Consider the following 22,937-nt stretch of genomic DNA (forward strand, 5'->3'; position numbering starts at 1 on the left):
TTCACCTCATGTCCAGAACCAAGTGCTCTGTCCCCTGCAAAGGAGAAGAGACTTATGAAGTGGTTGAAACAATGGTGCTGGATGAAAAGTGGTGGCTGTAAGCAGCAATCTAATAGCTTCATGCAGATGCAAGGGGATTGGAGTGCACCAACTGCCTTGTACATCTGTGATGTACTGTATATGTCTTGGACATACAGTGCGTTCGGAAAGTATTCAGACCCCTTGACTTTTTCCACATTTTGTTACGTTACAGCCTTATTCAAAAATTGATACAATTATTTTTTTCTCCCATCAATCTACAAACAATACCAAATAATGACAAAGTGACAACAGGTTTTCAGAATTTTTGCAAATGTATTAAAAATAAGACAGAAAAAAATTATTTACATATGTGTTCAGACCCTTTGGTATGAGACTCGAAATTGCATCCTGTTTCCATTGATCATCCTTGAGATGTTTCTACAACTTGATTGGAGTCCACCTGTGGTAAATTCAATTGATTGGACATTTGGAAAGGCACACACCAGTCTATATAAGGTCCCACAGTTGACAGTGCATGTCAAAGCAAAAACCAAGCTATGAGGTAGAAGGAATTGTCTGTAGAGCTCCGAGACAGGTTTGTGTCGAGGCACAGATCTGGGGAAGGGTACCAAAAAATGTCTGCAGCATTGATGGTCCCCAAGAACACAGTGGCCTCCTTCATTTTGAAATGGAAGAAGTTTGTAACCACCAAGACTCTTCCTAGAGCTGGCCATCTGGTCAAACTGAGTAATTGGGGGAGAATGGCCTTGGTCACGGAGGTAGAGTGGCCAGACGGAAGCCACTCCTCAGTAGAAGGCACATGTCAGCCTGCTTGGAGTTTGCCAAAAGGCACCTCAAGGACTCTGACCATGAGAAACAAGAAACATTATAACTTTTTGGCCTGAATTTCAAGCGTCAAGTCAGGAGGAAACCTGGCACCATTCCTACGGTGAAGCATGGTGGCGGCATCTTCGGGACAAGTCTTTGAATGTCCTAGAGTGGCCCAGCCAGAGCCCGGACTTGAACCCGATAAAATATCTCTGGAGAGACCTGAAAATAGCTGTGCAGCAATGCTCCCCATCCAACCTAACAGAGCTTGAGAAGATCTGCAGAGAGGAATGGGAGAAACTCACCAAATACAGGTGTGCCAAGCTTGTAACGTCATACCCAAGAAGACTTGAGGCTGTAATCGCTGCCAAAGGTGCTTCAACAAAGTACTGAGTAAATGGTCTGAATACTTGTGATATTTCAGTATTTTTGCAAAAATGTCTAAAACACTGTATTCCTTTGTCATTATTGGGTATTGTGTGCTGATTGAGGGAGAAAAAAAATCTATTTTATCTATTTTAGAATAAGGCTGTAATGTAACAAAATGTGGAATAAGTCTAGGTTTCTGAATACTGTCCAAATGCACTGTAGAAATAGTTTTAGTTGGTCAGTAATTTGATCTTGTTAATGTTAGTGGAATAGCATGTTCTAAGATGTTCTATTATGGCATTATTATGTCCTAAAACTATGCAATGCACTCTTCCAAATACTGAGCAAAGACAATATTGCCTCTTTACTGAGAATTAGTTCTTGTGCACATTTTTTGCAAATGTTTTCTTGCCTTTTGAAAATTGCCAGGTTTTTGTAGTTCAGTTAATTTTTGTTGAACTTTATAAACCCCGTAATCTGTTAATTAGAAAAGAATATGTTCACAGCTTAAGTCTGAACAGTACAGTACACCGATCCCCTTACCCTGGTTCCTCAAACGATTGGCACTTGTCGTGATATGTAACTGACAAAGCTTTGAGTGTTGAAGAGTGGGAAAGGGCTTATAGAAATTAACACTAACTTTGTTAGTGCCATTTACACGCATGAGTGAACTTACAAAGTGAAATACATGGTTATATAATATGAGAACCATGTAAAAACTGGGTTAGACCTGGCCCATGGTGACAGTAAAGCAGTAGCTCACCTGGTAGCTTATCTTTATGACTGTAATTGATATGCATTCACATCATTCACACTTCTGGTCTGTTGTGGTCTATTGTGACATGAGCAAACTGTTAAATGTCTGTAATGTGTGTAATGGGGTGATATTGTCACTAGTTTGTAGTGTATGTACTGGAGTGAGGTGAGTGAGTGGAGTCAGTGAGGTGAGTGAGTGAGTGAGTGAGTGAGTGAGTGAGTGAGTGAGTGAGTGAGTGAGTTATATGTGTGTGCTTGTTGGCAGAGTGCTACTGAAATGAATGTCCATGACACTGTAATATTTGGGATGTTATGTGGTGCCAACAGATTTTGTAAAATAAAAGTGTACATACCATTCTTGTCAAACGTTCATACTCGTATTTTTACGTACTGTATTTACAGATTTACTCAATGTTATAATTTTCAATCAATATACAATTCAGTATTTCTTTACATTTATTTTCATAATATCTGTCTTCTGACACTGAATGAAAGGGTAAATCATAAGAAATAAATATTTATCATTAAAAAAATAACATGTCAAAGGGCTGGTTTAATCTGTACATGCTTTATCTTCATTTTGTATTCTTAGGACAGAGTTTATTCTATATTACTTACAGTATAAATATATACAATAAAATGTGAACAAAAGTTATGAAAAATATATAAATACTTTGAATAAGTTAATCTACTCACTGGTAATCAACATAAGATTTACAGGATGGCCGAGTTACAATCGGTTTTATTAAAGAGGTCACAGCATTTGGTGAAGTACAAAGTGTCGTTGGTCACCCCGTGCTCCAGGAGCCGTCAAATGATATGGTCCCATTGTTCACAGTGCAGCAACAAAGCATTAGGTTAGATTTGTGTGCCAAACTTGTAGCGTCATACCCAAGACGACTCGAGGCTGTAATCGCTGCCAAAGGTGCTTCAACAAAGTACTAAGTAAAGGGTCTGAATACTTGTGATATTTCAGTATTTTTGCAAAAATGTCTAAAGACCAGTTTTTACTTTGTCATTATGGGATATTGTGTGTAGATTGATGAAGGAGAAAAAAAACTGTTTAATCAATTTTAGAATAAGGCTGTAACGTAACAAAATGTGAAAAAGTCCAGGGGTCTGAATACTTCCCAAATGCACTGTAGAAATAGTTTTTGTTGGTCAATATCTTGTTAATGTTAGTGGAATAGCATGTTCTAAGATGTTCTGTTATGGCAGTATTATGTCCTAAAGCTATAATTAAGTCTGAACAGTACAGTACACTGATCCCCTTACCCTGGTTCTTCAATGGATTGGCACTTGGATTGTGGTCTGATGTGACAAAAGAAAACTGTTGAATGTCTGTAATGGGGTGATATTGTCACTAGTTTGTAGTGTATGTACTGTAGTGAATGAGTGAGTGAGTGAGTGAGTGAGGTATATATGTGTGTGTGTGTGTGTGTGTTGGCAGAGTGCTACTGAAATGAATGTCCATGACACTAATATTTGGTATGTTATGTGGTGCCAACGGATTTTGTATCAAAATAAAGAGAGTCGCACACTCCATATAAACTCCCAGTAATTTATTAGGTATTTACCAGCATTTCAGCATCAATGTGCCTTCTTCATGGTAATATCATGAATACTTGAACCAGGTTATGTAGACAAACAGTGCAATTAGTGCAACCAATGAAAATAGTGAGGGGTGTGTCATAATGATTAAGTTAATTAGAATGAATTAGTGAAAGACAGAAACATTTGTTTGTGTCGAGATGATGACTAACGGTGAATAAACTATAAACTATCAAAATAAAGAGTCTCAAACTCCATTTATAAACTCCCAATAATTTATTGGGTATTTACCTACGTTTCGGCATCACCGGCGACTCTGGGATGCTGGCCTTCTAGGCAGAGTACCTCTGTCCAGTGTCTGTGTTCTTTTGCCCATCTGTAACTTTTCTTTTAATTGGCCAGTCTGAGATATGGCTTTTTCTTTGCAACTCTGCCTAGAAGGACAGCATCCCAGTCGCCTCTTCACTGTTGATGTTGAGACTGGTGTTTTGTGGGTACTATTTAATGAAGCTGCCAGTTGAGGACTTAGTTTCTCAAACAGGGCGGCAGGGTAGCCTAGTGGTTAGAGCATTGGACTAGTAACCGAAAGGTTGCAAGTTCAAATCTCCGAGCTGACAAGTTACAGAATCTGTCGTTCTGCCCCTGAACAGGCATTTAACTGTTCCTAGGTCATCATTGAAAATAAGAATTTGTTCTTAACTGACTTGCCTAGTAAAATAAAGGAAAAATAATAATAATTAAAAAAACTACACACACGCTTGACACCATCTGAACCAAATAAGTTTATCTTGGTCTCATCAGACCACAGTACATGGTTCCAGTAATCCATGGCCTTAGTCTGCTTGTCTTCAGCAAACTGTTTGCGTGCTTTCTTGTGCATCATCTTTAGAAGATGCAGTGTACGGCATATGGTCTGAGCACTGACAGGCTGACCTCATACGTCTATTTCCCAAAGACAACCTCAGGATATGACGCTGAGCATGTGCACTCAACTTCTTTGGTCGACCATGGCGAGGCCTGTTCTGAGTGGAACCTGTCAATCTTGGCAATCTTCTTATAGCCCAGGCCATCTTTATGTAGAGCAGCAATTCTTTTTTTCAGATCCTCAAAGAGTTCTTTTCCATGAGGTGCCATGTTGAACTTCCAGTGACCAGTCAGTATGAGGGAGTGTGAGAGCGATGACACCAAATTTAACACACCTGCTCCCCATTCACACCTGAGACCTTGTAACACTAACGAGTCACATGACACCGGGGAGGGAAAATGGCTAATTGGGCCCAATTTGGACATTTTCACTTAGGGGTGCACTCACTTTTGTTGCCAGCGGTTTAGACATTAATGGCTGTGTGTTGAGTTATTTTGAGGGGACAGCAAATGTATACTGTTATACAAGCTGTATACTCACTACTTTACATTGGGGCAAAGTGTAATTCCTTCAGTGTTGTTACATATGAAAAGATATACTCAAATATTTACAAAAATGTGAGGGGTGTACTCACTTTTGTGATATACTGTTTTTATTCATTAATTCCATTATTTTACTTTCAGATTGGTTTGTATGGTTGTGAATCATTTTTAGATACTAATGCACTTTTGGATATTATTGCACTGTTGGAGCTAGGAATACAAACATTTCGCTACACCCACTATAACATCTACTAAATATGTGTACGTGACCAATACAATTTGACTTGATATTGCAGTTTAAGGTCAGTGTTAGGGTTAGGCAAGGGATATGGTTAGGGTAGGGGTTGGGGTTAGGATTAATGGTTAAGATTAGAACTGCAGTTTAAGGCTAGCATGAGGGTTATGGTTAGGGTAGGGGTTGGGATTTAGGTTAAGGTTAGGACTGCAGTTTAAGGCAAGCATGAGGGTTAGGCAGGGGGTATGGGGTTGGGATTAAGGTTCAGGTTAAGGTTAAGGTAAGGACTTCCCAAGGATCCCAGATAGCAGCACTGATCCTAGAGGAATTGCGTCAGGAAGCTGGCGATGCCCAATAAAGTCGCTGGTTAAAGAAAGAGCTCAGAAAAAAATGTTATTCTGAGCGACAAGCTAGCTGTAAGGAATGGTACAAGAGAGGGACTGTAGAATTTCCATATCAAATTTACTGAAGCAGTTTGCATTGATAGCTTCCAACATTGCATCGATTTGTGATTTATCAATCTATTTTCACTTCAGACTCGCGAGATGACATATGTGTTTAGCTCTCGCGAATTAGCAAGCAATAAACTCGAAGCTAGCTAGCTGTTTTGTTGCAAATTCAGAAGTCCACCCGAAATAATGAGGCCTGTGAATCGGATGAATTATAGCTGCAACGCGTTAACTAATCGTCAAGTAGGTGAATTCTACATTTTAACTCATTAGACTACAACGATATGCTCGAATATGTTTTTAATCTTAAAGCTAAACTTAACTCACTCGGTAGCAGATGATTTAGCGTGTCGTTTAACGTTAGCTAGCTCGCAAATTTTGCGCTAGTTGGCTAATGGTAGCTAGCTCTGCGAGTGTCAAATTTGCGAGCCAGCTAACGTTAGCTAGACAATTAGCAAGCAAACTGGCTAACATTAGCTACACACCTAGCTAACTTGCTAACTAACAGCTAGCATGATAACTCCGGCCTCTGTATTCACATGTTCGGACTATTTACAGTTTAAACAATTATGTTGCAGCACAATGCGTTGTTTGGTGATATATGTTATATCTAATTATCAATTTTGATGCTCAACTTCAATTACACTTTGCTGTGGCAAGCTAGCCAGCTGAAGATACAAGTTACTAGTTACCTAACTGTCCACTTGGCTCATGGCTAAACGCAGTTATTTGACAGCTAACCAGTGAAATACACTGTTTAGCATTACAAGCTATCGAGCTCACTGTATGTCTATAATGTACAAAAGGAAACCTAACCTTAATTGATCTCAGGTATCTCAGGCACAGATGGAGCAGCCCATCATGACACCAACTGACAACCCTGCAGAATTTTAGCAACAAACATAACTGAGAGCCAAATGGTAAATAATTATCCTCAACATTACTATCATCAGGGAATGTGCCACATCTCTGGTACCCCAGTTTATGTACTCATATTTGACCTCTTATGTTTTCCTCAGGTGTTTGTAAGCTTTCAAACATGGGTGACATGAAGACCCCAGATTTTGATGATCTTTTGGCTGCCTTTGACATCCCTGATGCCACCAGTTTGGATGCTAAAGAGCCCGTCCAGGAGAGTCATGATGAGGCAGAAGGTCAGCTGAAGCACACAGAGATGTGTATGGAGGACAGTGTATCTGTTCACCAAGCTGTGGGTGTGTCTGATGTTCCTGCTGTCAGTGTTATAGTGAAGAACACAAGTCACCAGGAGTCGCCTGATAGTGGTGTAGAGGGCCCACATTTCAATTACCCATTGCAAAATGGGTTCAGGGGGTCAGGGGTCTCCATGGACTCTCATCAGATAAACCACTGTGGTTCTAAGTCTTTTGTGTGTGCTTTGAAGGGGGGTGGCTCAAGAGGACTCTTAGGGAAGACCCCCGTCCAGCAAAAACCTGAAGGAACACCTTCCTTCTCTCAGTCCTTTTCCCAGTTTAGCCCCATTTCTAGTCCAGAATCTGAAGACACCCCAAGCAACGGGGTTGATGTCCATCCAAAACAAGAGAGACCCTACTTTCCTGCTGCCTCTATATTTATGTCTGCAGAACCCCCAATGTCAGACAATCAGAAAAAACAGCTGTCTTACAGCATGTTTGACCAGTGCCATAAAGTAGACTGTGAAGAACTTGAGAACCTTCCAAGGTGCAAAGGAGAATCTATCAAAGCAAAGGATACCAGAACAGAGGTGAAGCCTGACAGTAATGCCAGTGACCAGAAGGACAAGGGAGATTGTCAGAGTGCAGTGCTCCCTGCAAGTGATCATAACATTATTGAGTCAAGCAGTAACAATATAGTGGGAATGTCTAAGATGCTCACCTCTCATCCATGTGTCAAAACTCCAACATCCAAACTATCGTCTTGCCTTGAGGCATTAGTGGCTCTGAATGCCAGAAATTATTCCAGTGAACCACTAAACTCTGGAGACTTATCAGTGGCTCATGACGGCACCATGAATGTTAGTCCAAAAATGCCCATGTCACCACAAAGTCCCCGGAGTTCCCCTGAAGCTGTGAAGCGGTTAATGAAACCACCTGACAGTCCTGTAAGCATTTCCAGTGATAGCAGTGGCAAGGGATCCCCAGCACTGGCATCTGGCTCACCCCCAGCAATACCGAGGGTCAGAATAAAGACCATTAAAACTACAACTGGGCAAATCCAGCGCATGGTTACCAGTGTAGTACCTGATTCAGAAAATGAGGAGGTCCTGTCTGTTGAGTCCTCCCCATCCCAGAGAATTATTGTTGAGGCCTACTCTAGTTTGTCTCCCTATCCCTCTCATAATGTGATAAGCGATATCATTGTTGATATGCCCATCAAAAGTACACCAGTTGGTATTCTGCCATCAAAGGTTACTGATGATGAATTTGATGACAAATTAAAGGGGAACTCCAAGAGGCCAAGACCAATGCAGTCCCCAACTATTTTTCATAATACAAGTGGTCCGGTTATGAGACCTATGCCGGTTGCCCAGCACGGGCCTTCTACACAAAAGAGGATTTCATCAGTTCAAACAGGCAACTCGCCCAATGCAAGCTTCCTTCCTAAGGAAATGCACTTAGCTAACCTGAACCTAGTCCCTCACAGTGTTGCTGCATCAGTTGCAGCACGCTCCACCTCCCATCAACAGAGCCAACAACATGCACTTTCCTCCTCTATGGTGTGCAGCACTGTCCCATTGGTGCATCAAGTTAAAAAAAACACCCCTAATCCATGTGCTGCCATTCCTAGTACAGCAGCAGGTACTTTAAACAGACTGTTAAACAATGCGAACCCTGTACCCACATTCGTACCCAACCTGAACCCACCACCTGAGAGCAACATCCACTTGCCACCACGCGGATATTGCTGTCTTGAATGTGGGGACTCCTTTGGGGTAGAAAGGAGTCTCGCCTATCATTATGGCAGGAGGAGTGTGCACATTGAAGTAGCCTGCACCCACTGTGCTAAGACCATGGTATTCTTCAACAAGTGTGCCCTGCTGGCACATGCACGGGAACATAAGAACAAAGGTGTGGTGATGCAGTGCACACAGCTCTCCATGAAGCCCATAGCAGAGGGACAGATGTTTGTACCTTTGCTCGCTGAATCCTCTTTGCATGGGGGCTCCCACGTGCCCCCATTATCCTCACCTAAAACCCAACCAGTCATGCCCCTCTATGCAGAAAAAGTCATCCGCCACAGACTCTGCTGCCTGGAGTGTAACAAGCAGCTATCAGATTACAGAGGTCTCGCAGGCCATTACCAGAGGCTGTCGGAAGAAATGGAGGGACTGGTGAGTAAAGATTGAATTGAAACAATAATAATTGCTGAGATGTTCACTATCATTGGCCAGGTAAAAATGTATTTATATGTTTTGCTTTGTGTTGTTTTGTCATGTATAGATGTGTAAGGTGTGCCCGATGCTGCTACCAAACAAGTGCAGCTTCCGGGCTCACCAGCGTATTCATGCCCACAAGTCTCCTTACTGCTGCCCTGAGTGTGGTGCACTGAGTCGCTCTGTGGACATACAGAAGCATGTGAAGGAGAACTGTCTTCACTATGCACGCAAGGCTGGCTATAAGTAAATCAATACTAAAGTATATACTTTTGTTAGGACCTTGAATGGGACTCAGGGGATACATATCAGAAAAGTGTTCTATAACATTGGCCCCCTTTTCTAAATCCTTTGTTTTCTTTCAGGTGTCTTCACTGTGATATGGTTTTCATGTCATTTAATGTGCAGAAGAGTCACATTGAGGAGAAACACTGTGAGGTCTTCTATAAGTGCACTATCTGTCCTGTTGCCTTCAAGTCTTCTGATGGATGTCAAATGCATTTGACAACTAAGCACAACGCCAGCGTAGTGTCTCCTCAGTGAGTTTAACTAAATGCATGTTCTGAAATTGCATATTTGCTAACCCATCTTAAAGTTTGACATGATTGTTTGTAATGCTGTTCTAATTGTTTATTTTCTGTTGCAGGTTAATCTTCAAGTGTTCTTGTGAGACAGTGTTCAAGAAAAAGCAGTTATTGCTTCAGCACTTCCATCAAAACGCCAAAAAGCTTATAACCTGTGTGTTCAAGTGCCCTGAGTGCACTTCAATCTTCACCCACAAGCAGTCGTTAATGCAACATTTTAAGGTTTGCCATCATCCTAAAATTCAATCTAGTCACATTGACATAAAATGGGGCACATAATGTTAAGTTTTTGGTTTGGTCTTTTTCAACGCTGTCTGCCTATATTACAGGGGGTGCATGAAGGAATCTTCAAAGAGGTGGAGAAAAGCACAAAACCAACAGAGATGACTGCACAGCACCAAGATGTTACCTCTGCATTCCACCAGCCAAAGGTAAACACTCCCATTGAACACTCTGATGCAACCAGAAAGAGGGCCCACTTGACTGCTCGGGACAGGAAGACCAATCTGAAAAATGCTGGTTGGACCTGTGGAGAGTGCCTACACTGGCTGCCTGACCGAGAAGTCTACGTCTCTCACATGAAGAACAACCATGGGAGGGTGAGGAGCAACTTAGTTATTCTATTGCTCATACAAACTAATTAGCTGTAGCAATTGTACTATAGGACAGATGATAATTTAGAGACCATTTCAGATGTCGGATTTTCATCTTTAAGGCCCTTAATGAAAGGAAATAATTCCCAAGTCAGCTCAACCCTAATTAAGTCAATCTTCTCTCTATGCTCTCTGTAGTCACTGAAGAGGTATCCATGCCGGCAGTGTGAGAGGTCTTTCAATTCCTCTACAAGTTTGAGAAGACACATTCGCAATGACCACAATGGAAAGAAAACCTTTACCTGCTGGTGAGATTTATCCTGAAATCTACGTTATAAAGTACATTACTTTCTGAAAGGTTGGGTCATATCTGGCACCCCCTGGGTGGCACTGTAGGAAATGGTCCAATGTGCAAAAACAAAGCTGTGGTTACCACATTTTGAATATTTTTTTTGTATATGATATAATTTGTTCTTATTGTGCAGGTATTGCACAGATGAGAGGACAACATTCACCACTAACATCATGCTGAAGAACCACATCAGTTTGATGCATGGGATCAAAAATCCAGACTTTAGTCTGTCAAAATCAACCCCTCTAGATACCAGCAAAGCCTTGGGAGAGGTGATTTAAATTTTCTTATTTTTTTCTGCATATTACTGATTGTCAAAAATGACACTTGAAATCTAATCATTAACTTTGACTTGCAGGGGCTTGTTTCAAAGAGACCTGCTGTGGCATCCCAGAGGGAGGGGGAGGATGGTGCTGCCCTAGAAGGCTCCTCTACCAAACGTCTGAAATCTCACTTTCGCTGCGCTAAGTGTGGTTTCACTTCAGAGGATGGCACACAGTTCCAGCAGCACATACCTCAGCATAAAACCGATAAAAAGTCTCCCCAATGTCTGCACTGTGGATTATGTTTTGCATCTCAGCTGTCTCTCAACAGACACCTGTTTATTGTGCACAAAGTCAAAGACCCCGAGGAAGAGAAGAAGGAAATGATAGACGTGGAGTATGAGAGCAGAAAAAAGCAGGAAGAGGACGTGGGGAAAACAGTGGGTGTGAATGAGGGAGAGGACTTGCCACCTCCATTAGTTAAATCTGACCCTTCACGGGAAGAGGATCCAACCAGGTTGCACTGTGAGACTGCAGTAAGACCATTGACCTTTAAATCCACATACATCACTGACCTAGAGATTCATGGAAAATCTTCACGCATAATAGAATCAATAAGCAGCTTTTAAGAAGTTCAAAATTGCTCTATCTCCATTTCTTTGGTAAATAGTAGTCATGCTTTTCTTTTCTTTTGCCTTACAAATAATTTTGTTTTATGTTTCTCAACCCCTTGGGACTGGCAGATGTTCCACATCAACTGAAAATATAAAATTAATCTTGGGTAATTTTGGGCAAAGATTATCATTAATTATTTACTTTAATTTGACCTTTTGAAGCTTGCATGTGTTGTATTAAGTGTCTTTAAGAGTCTCTGGTACATAACCACACCCACCTGTTAAGGCGAAGGAGCTGTCCCTCAGGCTAACCTCCCAATAAATTTGATATAATAAAAGCCAAAAGAATTTGCTTTAGTCTATAGCAGGCATATATGTTTGGTTTCCTACTTAAGTACATTATAATAGATGGTGCTTCAGGCAGGTTTTGACAATACTGACAGTATGTAACAGTATTACAACTTCTATCATACTGTATGTGTATGTTGAAATATTTACTCTGACCTAGGTATCACTTAGCACAGAAGATATATTTGATAGCAATTCCATACCACATGGTATGTGATATGGAATTTATTAAAAAATCTGGTTAAACTACCAAAATAGCACCTTTCTACAAGTTAAAATATATGTGTTGGAGTTAGAGGCAATCAGCTACATCCATTTTTGGACCTATACATTTATGTACCCATTTGATTCTTAAAATATAACATGAGCTTTTTTAAATTGTCATACATTAGTAAATGTAAACCAACATGTACAACATGGTTAAAGATAATTTTGATATCATGAATGATCAGTCCTTGCATCCAGAGCTATAGCTATAATTTCTAGTGCTTACATTTCTCAAGCCCCATCTGTTTTTTACTGAAATGGGCAGGGATAACGCTTTGTTATTATTTCTTCTGCTGCTTTAAATGCCTTGCTAAAAGATATGACACTTTTTTTTTACTGTACTCTTGCTTTTCTACCCTGATAAGCTTTCAATAATTTAAAATGCTCTTATATCTATGTTTCGAGTAGTGGTGACTTGTCTTAGCGATGTCATTGTTTTTCTTGGTTAATTGTGATCTTTGGCGAGTGTTCATTGAATGTGAGAGAGCATCTGTTTTGCAAGATAATGCAGGGTGTTAAATGGCTCATTTCGAACGGTGTACTAAGGCAATTAAAAGAGCAATGATTAAATGTAAAGGGTTATAGCATGTTTGAGTGCATGTGAAATAAGCTGAATATAAAGACCTGTGCAGCTCTTTCTTCCTACCTCCACAGTATAAGGCAGTGATTGTTAAACTTTGGATGTTCTGGGAGATTTCACCTTTGGTCTCACTGCAATGTAAAATGTATTATTATTCTCAAAATGTATATTATCTCCCACAATATTCAATTTTATAAATTACTTTGGAGATAGATATTTATAGTCACATTGACTTATTTTTGAAATTTCTATTTAAGTGCTGTATGAACTGTTCATTTTCTAGTGGTTATATGAATCCGTGTTCATGCTTTAAATGGATCCAGTGTTAACTCAGTGGCTGATATGAAACTTCATATCTGAGTGTTTTTATAGCCTGTCAAGAGAAACTTTGTACTTTTGATATGTACAATATTAAGGACTTGTAAGCCAACCCATGTACACAGTAGCTAATAAACATTTTATTAGCATTATTTCTTAAGCCATCACATATCTATTCAACCTGCATCGGCCATTGTGCCTTGCTGTAATGTTTACTTCAAATAATTGCAAATAAACATGTACATGACTGCATCAGCATCCTTTGTCCTCAAAAGATCCCTTCTGCTATGATTGATATCCCTTCTCTGATGACAATGTGCTGGAAAAAAATACACCTTCACAAGGGCAATTTGTTTTCCCTCCAAAATGTGTTTTCTCAGGCCAGTATCCCCAACCGACTGAACAATATTGCTGCGTTTCCACAGGCAGCCCATTTCAGACCTTTTTAAGTAATTGGGGTTTTGACCACAGATCAGCTCTTTTGCCAATAATTGGGAAGAAGATCTGAATTGGCTGCATGTGTAAATGCAGCCTATGATGCGCCAAATCCAATCCATGGCAAGCAATACGCACACTGTAAAACCGGATAAATTATACTCAAATTGTTTTTGAAACTGATTACCTCAAAAAAGTTCCAACTCAAACAGCTGAAGTGAATCGTTATACCTTCATATGAGTAACACGTGCAATGTTTTGAGTATACTAACATTTTTCATGTAAATCAACATAGTTATTTTGATTTTCTATTACATAAAAAACAAGTTAAATTAAATCAATATGGTGAAATGAACATGACAATCTTTATAAGTCAAAGTCACTTAAGTATAAGTTGCGATACTTGAAATGTTTGAGTTTAACAAAGTCCAACCTTACTCAAAAGCTATAATATACCATTTCTGAAATGTAACTAAGTTGACATTTAATTTTTTTTTAACTGATTACCGCAATTTTATAAATTAGCATAACTCACATATAACCAGTAAATTCAAAAGAGTTATTTAACTCAACTCAAACATCTGTAGTTCAGAAGAGCCTAGAGCTTAGAAAGAGCAGAGACCGGTCTTCCCTCGCGTTGGCTTTAGCCTAGAGCTCTGAGAGAGCAGAGATCGTCTTCTTTTGTGTTGGCTCTAGCTTAGAGTAGAGTGAGAGCATCTGTTTTTTTTAGCCTAGAGCTCAGAGAGAGCAGAGAGCGGTTGAGACATGAGACACACGTTTACATAGTTTAGACAGCAGTGCCTCTGCCCCTCTTTCCTCACTGTAAACCCCAATGTGATGTCATTACTCAAAACTTTTGAGGAAACCTGTTGCACTAAATACAAGTCGGAAGTTTACATACACCTTAGCCAAATACATTTAAACTCAGTTTTTCCACAATTCCTGACATTTAATCTTTGTAAAAAAATATTTTACGAATGTGAAATGTCAAAATAATAGTTGAATGATTTATTTCAGCTTTTATTTATTCCATCACATTCCGTGTGGGTCAGAAGTTTACATACACTAAATTAGTATTTAGTAGCATTGCCTTTAAATTGTTTAACTTGGGTCAAACGTTTCGGCTAGCCTTCCATAAGCTTGGGTGAATTTTGGCCCATTCCTTCTGACAGAGCTGGTGTAACTGAGTCAGGTTTGTAGGCCTCCTTGCTCGCACATGCTTTATCAGTTATGCCCACAAATTTTCTATAGGATTGAGGTCAGGGCTTTGTGATGGCCACTCCAATACCTTGACTTTGTTGTCCTTAAGCCATTTTGCCACAACGTTGGAAGTATGCTTGGGGTCATTGTCCATTTGGAAGATTCATTTACGACCAAGCTTTAACTTCCTGACTGATGTCTTGACATGTTGTTTCAATATATCCACATAATTTTCCTACCTCATGATGCCATCTATTTTGTGAAGTGCACCAGTCCCTCCTGCAGCAAAGCACCCCCACAACATGATGCTGCCACCTGCGTGCTTCACTGTTAGGATGGTGTTCTCCGGCTTGCAAGCCTCCCCCTTTATCCTCCAAACATAACGATGGTCATTATGGCCAAACAGTTCTATTTTCGTTTCATCAGACCAAAGGACATGTCTCCAAAAAGTACGATCTTTGACCCCATGTGCAGTTGCAAACCGTAGTCTGGCTTTTTTATGGTGGTTTTGGAGCAGTGGCTTCTTCCTTGCTGAGCTGCCTTTCAGGTTATATCGATATAGGAATCATTTTACTGTGGATATAGATAATTTTGTACCTGTTTCCTCCAGCATCTTCACAAGGGTCTTTTGCTGTTGTTCTGGGATTGATTTGCACTTTTTGCACCAAAGTACGTTCATCGCGTTCTCCGGGTCTCCTAGAGAAACTATTGTTTGTACAGATCAACGTGGTACCTTCAGGCGTTTGGACATTGCTCCCTAGGAGGATTTCTTTTGATTTTCCCATGAGGCACTGAGTTTGAAGGCAGGCCTTGAAATTCATCCGCAGGTACACCTCCAACTGACTCAAATTATGTCAATTAGCATATCAGAAGCTTCTAAAGCCATGACATCATTTTCTGGAATTTTCCAAGCTGTTTAAAGGCACAGTCAACTTAGTGTATGTAAAGTTCTGACCCACTGGAATTGTGATACAGTGAATAATAAGTGAAATAATATGTCTGTAAACAATTTTTGGAAAAATTACTTGTGTCATGCACAAAGATGATATCCTAACTGACTTTGCAAAACTATAGTTTGTGAACAAGAAATTTGTGGTGGTTGAAAAACGAGTTTTAATGACTCCAACAGCGACTCCAACAAATGACTCCAACAAGTGTATGTATAAACTTCCGACTTCAACTGTATATAGATTTTTGATTTTACCAAGTTTTGTCACATAGCGATGGATTAACAATACATTTCTTTAATTGGCTCTAACATTTCCTTACCCTGTACTTAAAACTTGGCCCGTGGCTCATCTTGACCCCTGGCCAACAAACAGATTTGTTGATTGTTGATTGGAAAGCCAGACGAAAACAGGAAAATCCTTACTAAGTCTTCAAAGACTGAAAGTATGTTTGAGTTGTTTAAGAAATCGTAAGCTTGTGCTGCATTGTGTAGAATCCAGTTTTTTTTATTATGTTTTACTGACTCAGACTGTAACAGACAAATGCTTAAATTATGGTTTGCTGCCATTCTCGGGGGCAAATGGTAAACTGGAGTTGGCTGTCTAGTTGTATCCTTTGACTATGTATTACTACCAAGGACCATTACATTTGCTCTAATTCCAGCAATTACTATATCTAATTAATTTAGAACATTTTCAAACATTGCACTTGTGTGTAAAAATGTAGTACATTTTAATACAATTGATGTTCGACACTGACAAATGAATAAAAACAAAGACACATTTTATTTGTATGTACAATGCACAGTAAGCAATAAAAGTAAGTATGAACATAATAATTACAGTAAATTTTTCTATTTACAGAGAATAAAACCCTTTTTTCTCAGTTATCTTCCCTGCCAGGATGGCAGTCCCAAAAATTCTATCCCAGTGGCTGAAGAAAGGTGCATAGTTACTGTTGGGCTTCTGGTGGTGCATGTCATGAGCTGGTGCTCCTCCTAATAGTCCAAATGGTACCAGGTGGTTGAGACCCCATGGCAGGTCATAGCCTATGTGGTCCTCCACTGACATCCAGATACTTAAGATTGTGACGCACCAGATGGTAAAAGGGTGGCATTTCAACAGGATGGGGTCCAGGTTGCTCCAGAATCCAACTGTTATCAGTTCTGGAATGCTGATTTGCTGAGTGGACCAGGAGAAGGGTGCCATGTATTCATGGTGGATGGCATGGACCCACCGATACAGTTGTGGATGTTTGTGGTGCACAAAGTGCCACATAAAATACTGTGTGTCAAAAAGAAGAAGGACAGCCAGTCCATCAATGAGCACCTCTACCACAGTTGGAGCACTGGTAGGTAGCACCACTGAAGGCATAAAGCAGGTCTGAATCAGCACAGCAGGCAGAACAAAGATCAAGTGGTTATATACAGCCCTTACGAAGCTCTTTGCCATCATCCGAATGGTTGGACGTCTCTCTTGCTGGATCTTGTAGCGGTGAATGGAGGGGACATTATCTCCCAGGAGGTCTAGTACAGCAAAGGGGAGACTGAAGAAGAAGTAGCTGGAGAAGCAGATCATGACAGGGAAGAAGGGAGAAGAGATGAGGGAGTAGTGATTGAAAAGGAAATAATCCCATAGAGGCTGCAAAAGCCTGTCTGAGAATCTGGAAAAGGTAGGAAGCTGCAAAGTAAACTGAACCTTGGTGATGTTCAACATCCTGGTGACTCTGAATGCCTGTGATTGAAATGTGCAGAGAGAAGAAGACATTCTCCCTTTTTATAGTGCTTAGCTATGTACTTTGCTCCCACTTCAATGAGACAGCTGATTTTTTCCCCCACAATACCCATTTCCAACAATAAATCCATTTCCGTCAGATTAACAAAATCCACCACAAAACACAAATATTTCAACACTGAACAGTTTAATTTGGTGCCTGGGTCGTTCCACTAATTGAGTACCTTTTGGGTAGTGTAACTTAAATATATATATATTTATATATATATATATATATATATATATATATATATATATATATATATATATATATATATATATATATATATATATATATACAGTACGAGCTGTTGCGATTTTAGTATGTAAATCTTGGTGGGGCAAAAGAAATGTGGGATGCATGCCAGCAAAACCACTACACAACACTAAACAACACTAAACAAAACAATTAAATAATTGCACTATCACAAGACAAACGGTGCCCACAAACTATGAAATAACACATTTGGAATCATGTAGTAACCAAAAAAGTGTTAAACAAACCAAAATATATTTGAGATTTGAGATTAGTCAAAGTTGCCACACTTTGCCTTGATGAGAAGTTTGAATACCCTTGGCATTCTCTCGACCAGGTTCATGAGGTAGTTACCTGGAATGCATTTCAATTAACAGGTGTGCCTTTCTAAAAGTTCATTTGTAGAATCTCTTTCCTTCTTAATGTGCTTGAGCCAATCAAACAGGGTAGCCTAGTGGTTAGAGCTTTGGACTAGTAACTGGAAGGTTGCAGAGGATAAGTTCATTAGAGTTAACTGCACCTCAGATTGCAGCCCAAATAAATGCTTCACAGAGTTTAAGTAACAGACACATCTCAACAGACACATCTCAACATTAACTGGTCAGGGGAGACTGCATGAATCTGGCGTTCATGGTTGAATTGCTGCAAAGAAACCACTACTAAAGGACACCAATAAGAATAAGAGACTTGCTTGGGCCAGGTAACACAAGCAATGGACATTAGACCAGTGTAAATCTGTCCTTTGGTCTGATGAAATGTTTGTTTCCAACCACCATGTCTTTGTGATATGCGGAGTAGGTGAACGGATGATCTCTGCATGTGTGGTTCCCACCGTGAAGCATGGAGGAGGAGGTGTGATGGGGCTTTGCTGGTGACACTGTCGGTGATGTATATAGAATTCAAGGCACACTTAACCAGCATTCTGCAGCAATACGCCATTGCGCTTAATGGGACAATGACCCAAAACACACCTACAGGCTGTGTAAGGGCTATTTGACCAAGAAGGAGAGTGCTGGAGTGCTACATCAGATGACCTGGCCTCCACAATCACCCGACCTCAACCCAATTGAAATGGTTTGGGATGAGTTGGACAGCAGAGTGGAAAACCAACACATGCTCAGCATATGTGGGAACTCCTTCAAGTCTGTTGGAAAAGCATTCCTCATGAAGCTGGTTAAGAGAATGCCAAGTGTGTGCAGTCTCAAGAGGTTAAATAAAACAAATTACTATAGTAAGTGCCTATTCAGTGCCAAGTGAAGTAACAGTATTGACAATTGAATCTTAAATCAGCCATGAATCCCCTTGTAACAGGGGGAATAGAAGTTTGTTGTGTGCAACAAGGAGGGGGATTGAATGCAAGCCTCACAAAATAAATGTAATCGTTAAAAAATGTCTACCCTGTCTATCTATAGGTAACAGGGTTGACTTGTTATGCATAACCTGCTCAGTTTTCCACACCAAAACACCAGAAAATTCCCCAAAAGTGTAGAACTCTTACACTTACAGATTTTAGGGGGGTTTATATCATTTGATTTACACAACATGCCTACGACTTTGAAGATGCTAAATATTTTTTATTGTGAAACAAACAATAAATGAGACAAAAAAGAACAGGAAACTTAGCGTGCATAACTATTTACTATAACTATTTACCCCCCCAATTCAATACTTTGTAGAGCCACCTTTTGCAGCAATAACAGCTGCAAGTCTCTTGGGGTCTCTAAAATCTTGGCACATCTATCCATTCGTCAAGTCAAAACTAATGCAGGTTCTTCAAGTTGGATGGGTTCCGCTTGTGTACAGCAATCTTTAAGTTATACCACAGATTCTGAATTGGATTGAGGTCTGGGCTTTGACTAGGCCATTCCAAGACATTTAAATGTTTCCCATAAAACCACTTGAGTGTTGCTTTAGCAGTATGCTTAGGGTCCTTGTCAAGCTGGAAGGTGACCCTCCATTCCAGTCTCAAATCTCTGGAAGACTGAAACAGGTTTCCCTCAAGAATTTCCCTGTATTTAGCGACATCCATCATTCCTTCAATTCTGACCCGTTTCCCAGTCCCAGTGAAAAACATCCCCACATCATGGTGGTGGTAGCATCATGCTGTGGGGAATGGTATTCTTGGGGTGATGAGAGGTGTTGGTTTTGCGCCAGACATAGCGTTTTCCTTGATGGCTAAAATGCTCAATTTTAGTCTATTCTGACCAGAGTACCTTCTTCCATATGTTTGGGGGAGTCTCCCACATGCCTTATGGCAAAATAGGAAAAACGCCAAGGGGGATGAATACTTTTGCAAGGCACTGTATTAAATGCCACTTCTACTTAAAATATCAAAAGGGCACTCTTTTTGTGGAATGACCGACCTGCAGCACCATCCCCCCAATTGCAGTTTACCTCAGACCAGTTAGTTAATCAGCTTATTAAAAACGGTAAGTCATACTGTACCAGATACAGATCTGTTGGTCCCTGCTTGAGTTATGAGTTAATTATGCATATTACCTATCACAAGTTAAAACAAAACTGCAATGTGTCTTTATCAGTATAATTTATTAAATGAATAATATATACAACACCACAACATTAATGAACATTACATATATGTATTGGTATCTCTCAATTGGAGATCACCGGGGTGATCTATTCAGATCATCGACATTGTCAAGAATAATTTTTTGATTCTCAATATCATGTTTGGGCCAAGGTGGAATATAATTAGTTCAGTGTAACGGCGTTCTTCGTTTGTTGAAAGAGAGTCGGACTGAAATGCAGCGTGGTGGTTACTCATGTCTTTAATGTAGAAGATAGCGATACATGAAATAACTTCAATAAATACAAAACAACAAACGGAACGTGAAAACTAATTACAGCCTATCTGGTGAACACTACACAGAGACAGGAACAATCAGGCTAAAACCCAGGCTACCTAAATACGGTTCCCAAATCAGAGACAACGAGAATCACCTGACTCTGATTGAGAACCGCCTCAGGCAGCCAAGCCTATGCAACACCCCTACTCAGCTGCAATCCCAATAACTACAAAACCCCAATATGAAATACAACAACATAAACCCATGTCACACCCTGGCCTGACCAACTAATTAACGAAAACACAAAATACTAAGACCAAGGCGTGACATTCAGAGTCCATGAAATCTGTTTTTTTCCATCTGTTATTTTACAATGTGGTCTTAATGTATTTTTAGAAGATTAGTGAGTTAAGAACTTTCAATTTCACGTAATATGACCTAAACATATTGTGCAGCCTAATCTTATGTGTAATCTTACCTAATCTTAAGACTTAATTAAGGTCAGGGGCTCAAGGGAGAAAACCACTGACACAGTTATTCAAATCAAATCGTATTTGTCACATCTGCTGGATACAACGGGTGTAAACCTTACAGTGAAATGCTTACTTACAAGGCCTTAACTAACAATGCTTTAAGACATTTCAAGAAAAATAAGTGTTAAGTAAAAAACAGATAAGTAAAAAAATTTAAATAAATGTAACAAATAATTCAACAGCAGCAGTAAAATAACAATAGTGAGGCAATATACAGGGGATACCAGTACAGAGTCAATGTGCGGGGGCACCGGTTAGTCGAGGTAATTTAGGTAATTTAGGTAATATGTACATGTAGGTTGAGTTAGTGACTATGCATCGATAATAAACAGAGAGTAGCAGCAGCGTAAAGAGGGGTCTGGGTAGCCCTTTGATTAGCTGTTCAAGTGTCTTATGGCTTGGGGGTAGAAGCTGCTAAGAAGCCTTTTGGACCTAGACTTGGCGCTCCAGTACCACTTGCCGTGTGGTAGCAGAGAGAACAGTCTATGACTAGGGTGGCCAAAGCCAGTCCCATCTTTAAACCCAATAAATTCCCTATTTGGGGGACATAGCGCCGTTCTGGACTGGTTCCGACTGTCCTTTTTGTGTACAAAGTGCTTGTGTCTAAAAGCCAACTTTATTCTTGATCTGACAATGTGGTCCGGAGGGTGTGACGCAATTGTGGAGTCTCCAGAGGCTTGCGGGAAGCCAAATTGAGCTCCGTATGTGTCACACCTTGACCATAGTTTGCTTTGTATGTTTATATGTTTTGTTTGGTCAGGGTGTGATCTGAGTGGGCATTCTATGTTGTGTGTATAGTTTGTCTGTTTCTGTGTTTGGCCTGATATGGTTCTCAATCAGAGGCAGGTGTTAGTCATTGTCTCTGATTGGGAACCATATTTAGGTAGCCTGTTTGGTGTTGGGTTTGGTGGGTGATTGTTACTTTTCTTGTCCTTTTGTCCGTCGTGTGTTAGTTTGCACCAGTATTAGGCTGTTTCGGTGTTCGTTATGTTTATAGTTTTTTTGTATTGATTTGTGTTTCTTCAGTTTCATTAAACATGGATCACAATAGTCACGCCACATTTTGGTCTGACTCTCTTTCACCTACAGAAAACCGTGACAGTATGGCAATGTGCCTCCCAAATTGTATAACAATGCGGTGGGTTCTGCATAGCGCCGTGTTGACATGATTGGTTGAGGGTAGGTGGGGGCGGTATATCCTATATAAACACAAACTCATGCCTACTCCCGCTCCCTCTCTCCAGCGCATGTCTTCGCTGGTCTATTAACCACCGGCAACAATTATTACACACACCTGCTCCCCATTATTACACACACCTGGTTATCAGTATTTCCTTGATTACTCCCCCTTTATTTAGCCCTCAGTAGACATCAGTCATTATGTAGTATTGTTTTCTCTCACATTCTGTACGCTTCTCATGCTTTGTTTTTCTGCATCGATTCATTATTAACCTCACCTTCTGCACCTGCTTCCTGACTCCCGGCATTTTACGTTACAGAAATAGTGCCAATCTTGTACTAATATTGTTACCATATTTAGAAAGCATTTCAGTAATTTCAAGACCTTTTGCCCCACTTTTGTTGAATAGGAAACTCCTAAGATTTTGTCTAGCTTGCCTACCTAAAAGACATACAAATATCATCCTTCGTAAATGTGTTGGTTAAATTGGGAGATAATTTTAAAAAGTTGTGCCACTGAGGAGTCAATTGTAAATGTAGGGCATTAAATTGATTAAACAAGGTACTTGGGGAGGCTTTTTCTGGGATAAGAAACATACTGTAGACTCCTCCACCGCTTCCAGTGACGCAACTTAGGTCATGGCTGCCTAGTTTTTCGTACTGCGCATTGTTTGGGTATTTCCCCCCCTAAATTCAAGTATTTACTCTGAGCATTATAATAACTTACGCAAAATGGAAAAGGGGAAAATAGGAAAAGGTCGCGGAGCTACAACAACAGCCCGTAACAAGACAGCAGATGATATAATCGTAGCAGCAGCAAAAGAACCCTCATTTCGTGAGGTGATGAAGGAGGAATTGAGCGAGGCACTCACATGCTTATGAGAGGAACTTCGAGAAGATGT

The 22,937-nt window shown here is 40.2% G+C and overlaps 2 protein-coding genes across 3 annotated transcripts; one reads left to right on the forward strand and one right to left on the reverse strand.

Moving 5' to 3' along the window:
- The first annotated feature begins 5,389 nt into the window (after nt 1-5,389).
- LOC135524378 (zinc finger protein 592-like) lies at nt 5,390-13,163 on the forward strand. Of its 2 annotated transcripts, none has more exons than XM_064951850.1 (10): nt 5,390-5,863; nt 6,448-6,536; nt 6,636-8,944; nt 9,054-9,232; nt 9,352-9,525; nt 9,633-9,792; nt 9,900-10,169; nt 10,362-10,471; nt 10,649-10,787; nt 10,874-13,163. In XM_064951850.1, exons 3-10 carry the CDS (start codon nt 6,656-6,658, stop codon nt 11,405-11,407), a joined length of 3,855 nt encoding a protein of 1,284 aa, XP_064807922.1. In that variant the 5' UTR covers nt 5,390-5,863; nt 6,448-6,536; nt 6,636-6,655; the 3' UTR covers nt 11,408-13,163. The 2 variants fall into 2 exon arrangements, with proteins under 2 accessions (XP_064807922.1, XP_064807919.1); XM_064951847.1 differs by having other exon boundaries at nt 5,390-5,859.
- A 3,182-nt stretch (nt 13,164-16,345) lies between these two features.
- Nucleotides 16,346-17,203, reverse strand: LOC135525006 (cholesterol 25-hydroxylase-like protein 1, member 1). The gene has a single exon (XM_064952797.1). The coding sequence runs from the start codon at nt 17,201-17,203 to the stop codon at nt 16,346-16,348; it is 858 nt and encodes a 285-aa protein (XP_064808869.1).
- Between the last annotated feature and the right edge of the window lie 5,734 nt (nt 17,204-22,937).

This window comes from Oncorhynchus masou, chromosome 31 (genome assembly GCF_036934945.1).
Source record: "Oncorhynchus masou masou isolate Uvic2021 chromosome 31, UVic_Omas_1.1, whole genome shotgun sequence".
Taxonomy (NCBI): domain Eukaryota; kingdom Metazoa; phylum Chordata; class Actinopteri; order Salmoniformes; family Salmonidae; genus Oncorhynchus; species Oncorhynchus masou.

Excerpts from the sequence above, each read along its gene's own strand:
- LOC135524378 (XM_064951850.1), top strand. The coding sequence starts at position 6,656 with ATGGGTGACATGAAGACCCCAGATTTTGATGATCTTTTGGCTGCCTTT. Across the intron at positions 9,793-9,899 it reads CGTTAATGCAACATTTTAAG|GGGGTGCATGAAGGAATCTT; the intron begins GTTTGCCATCAT and ends CCTATATTACAG. Across the intron at positions 10,472-10,648 it reads AAGAAAACCTTTACCTGCTG|GTATTGCACAGATGAGAGGA; the intron begins GTGAGATTTATC and ends CTTATTGTGCAG.
- LOC135525006 (XM_064952797.1), bottom strand. The coding sequence starts at position 17,203 with ATGTTGAACATCACCAAGGTTCAGTTTACTTTGCAGCTTCCTACCTTT.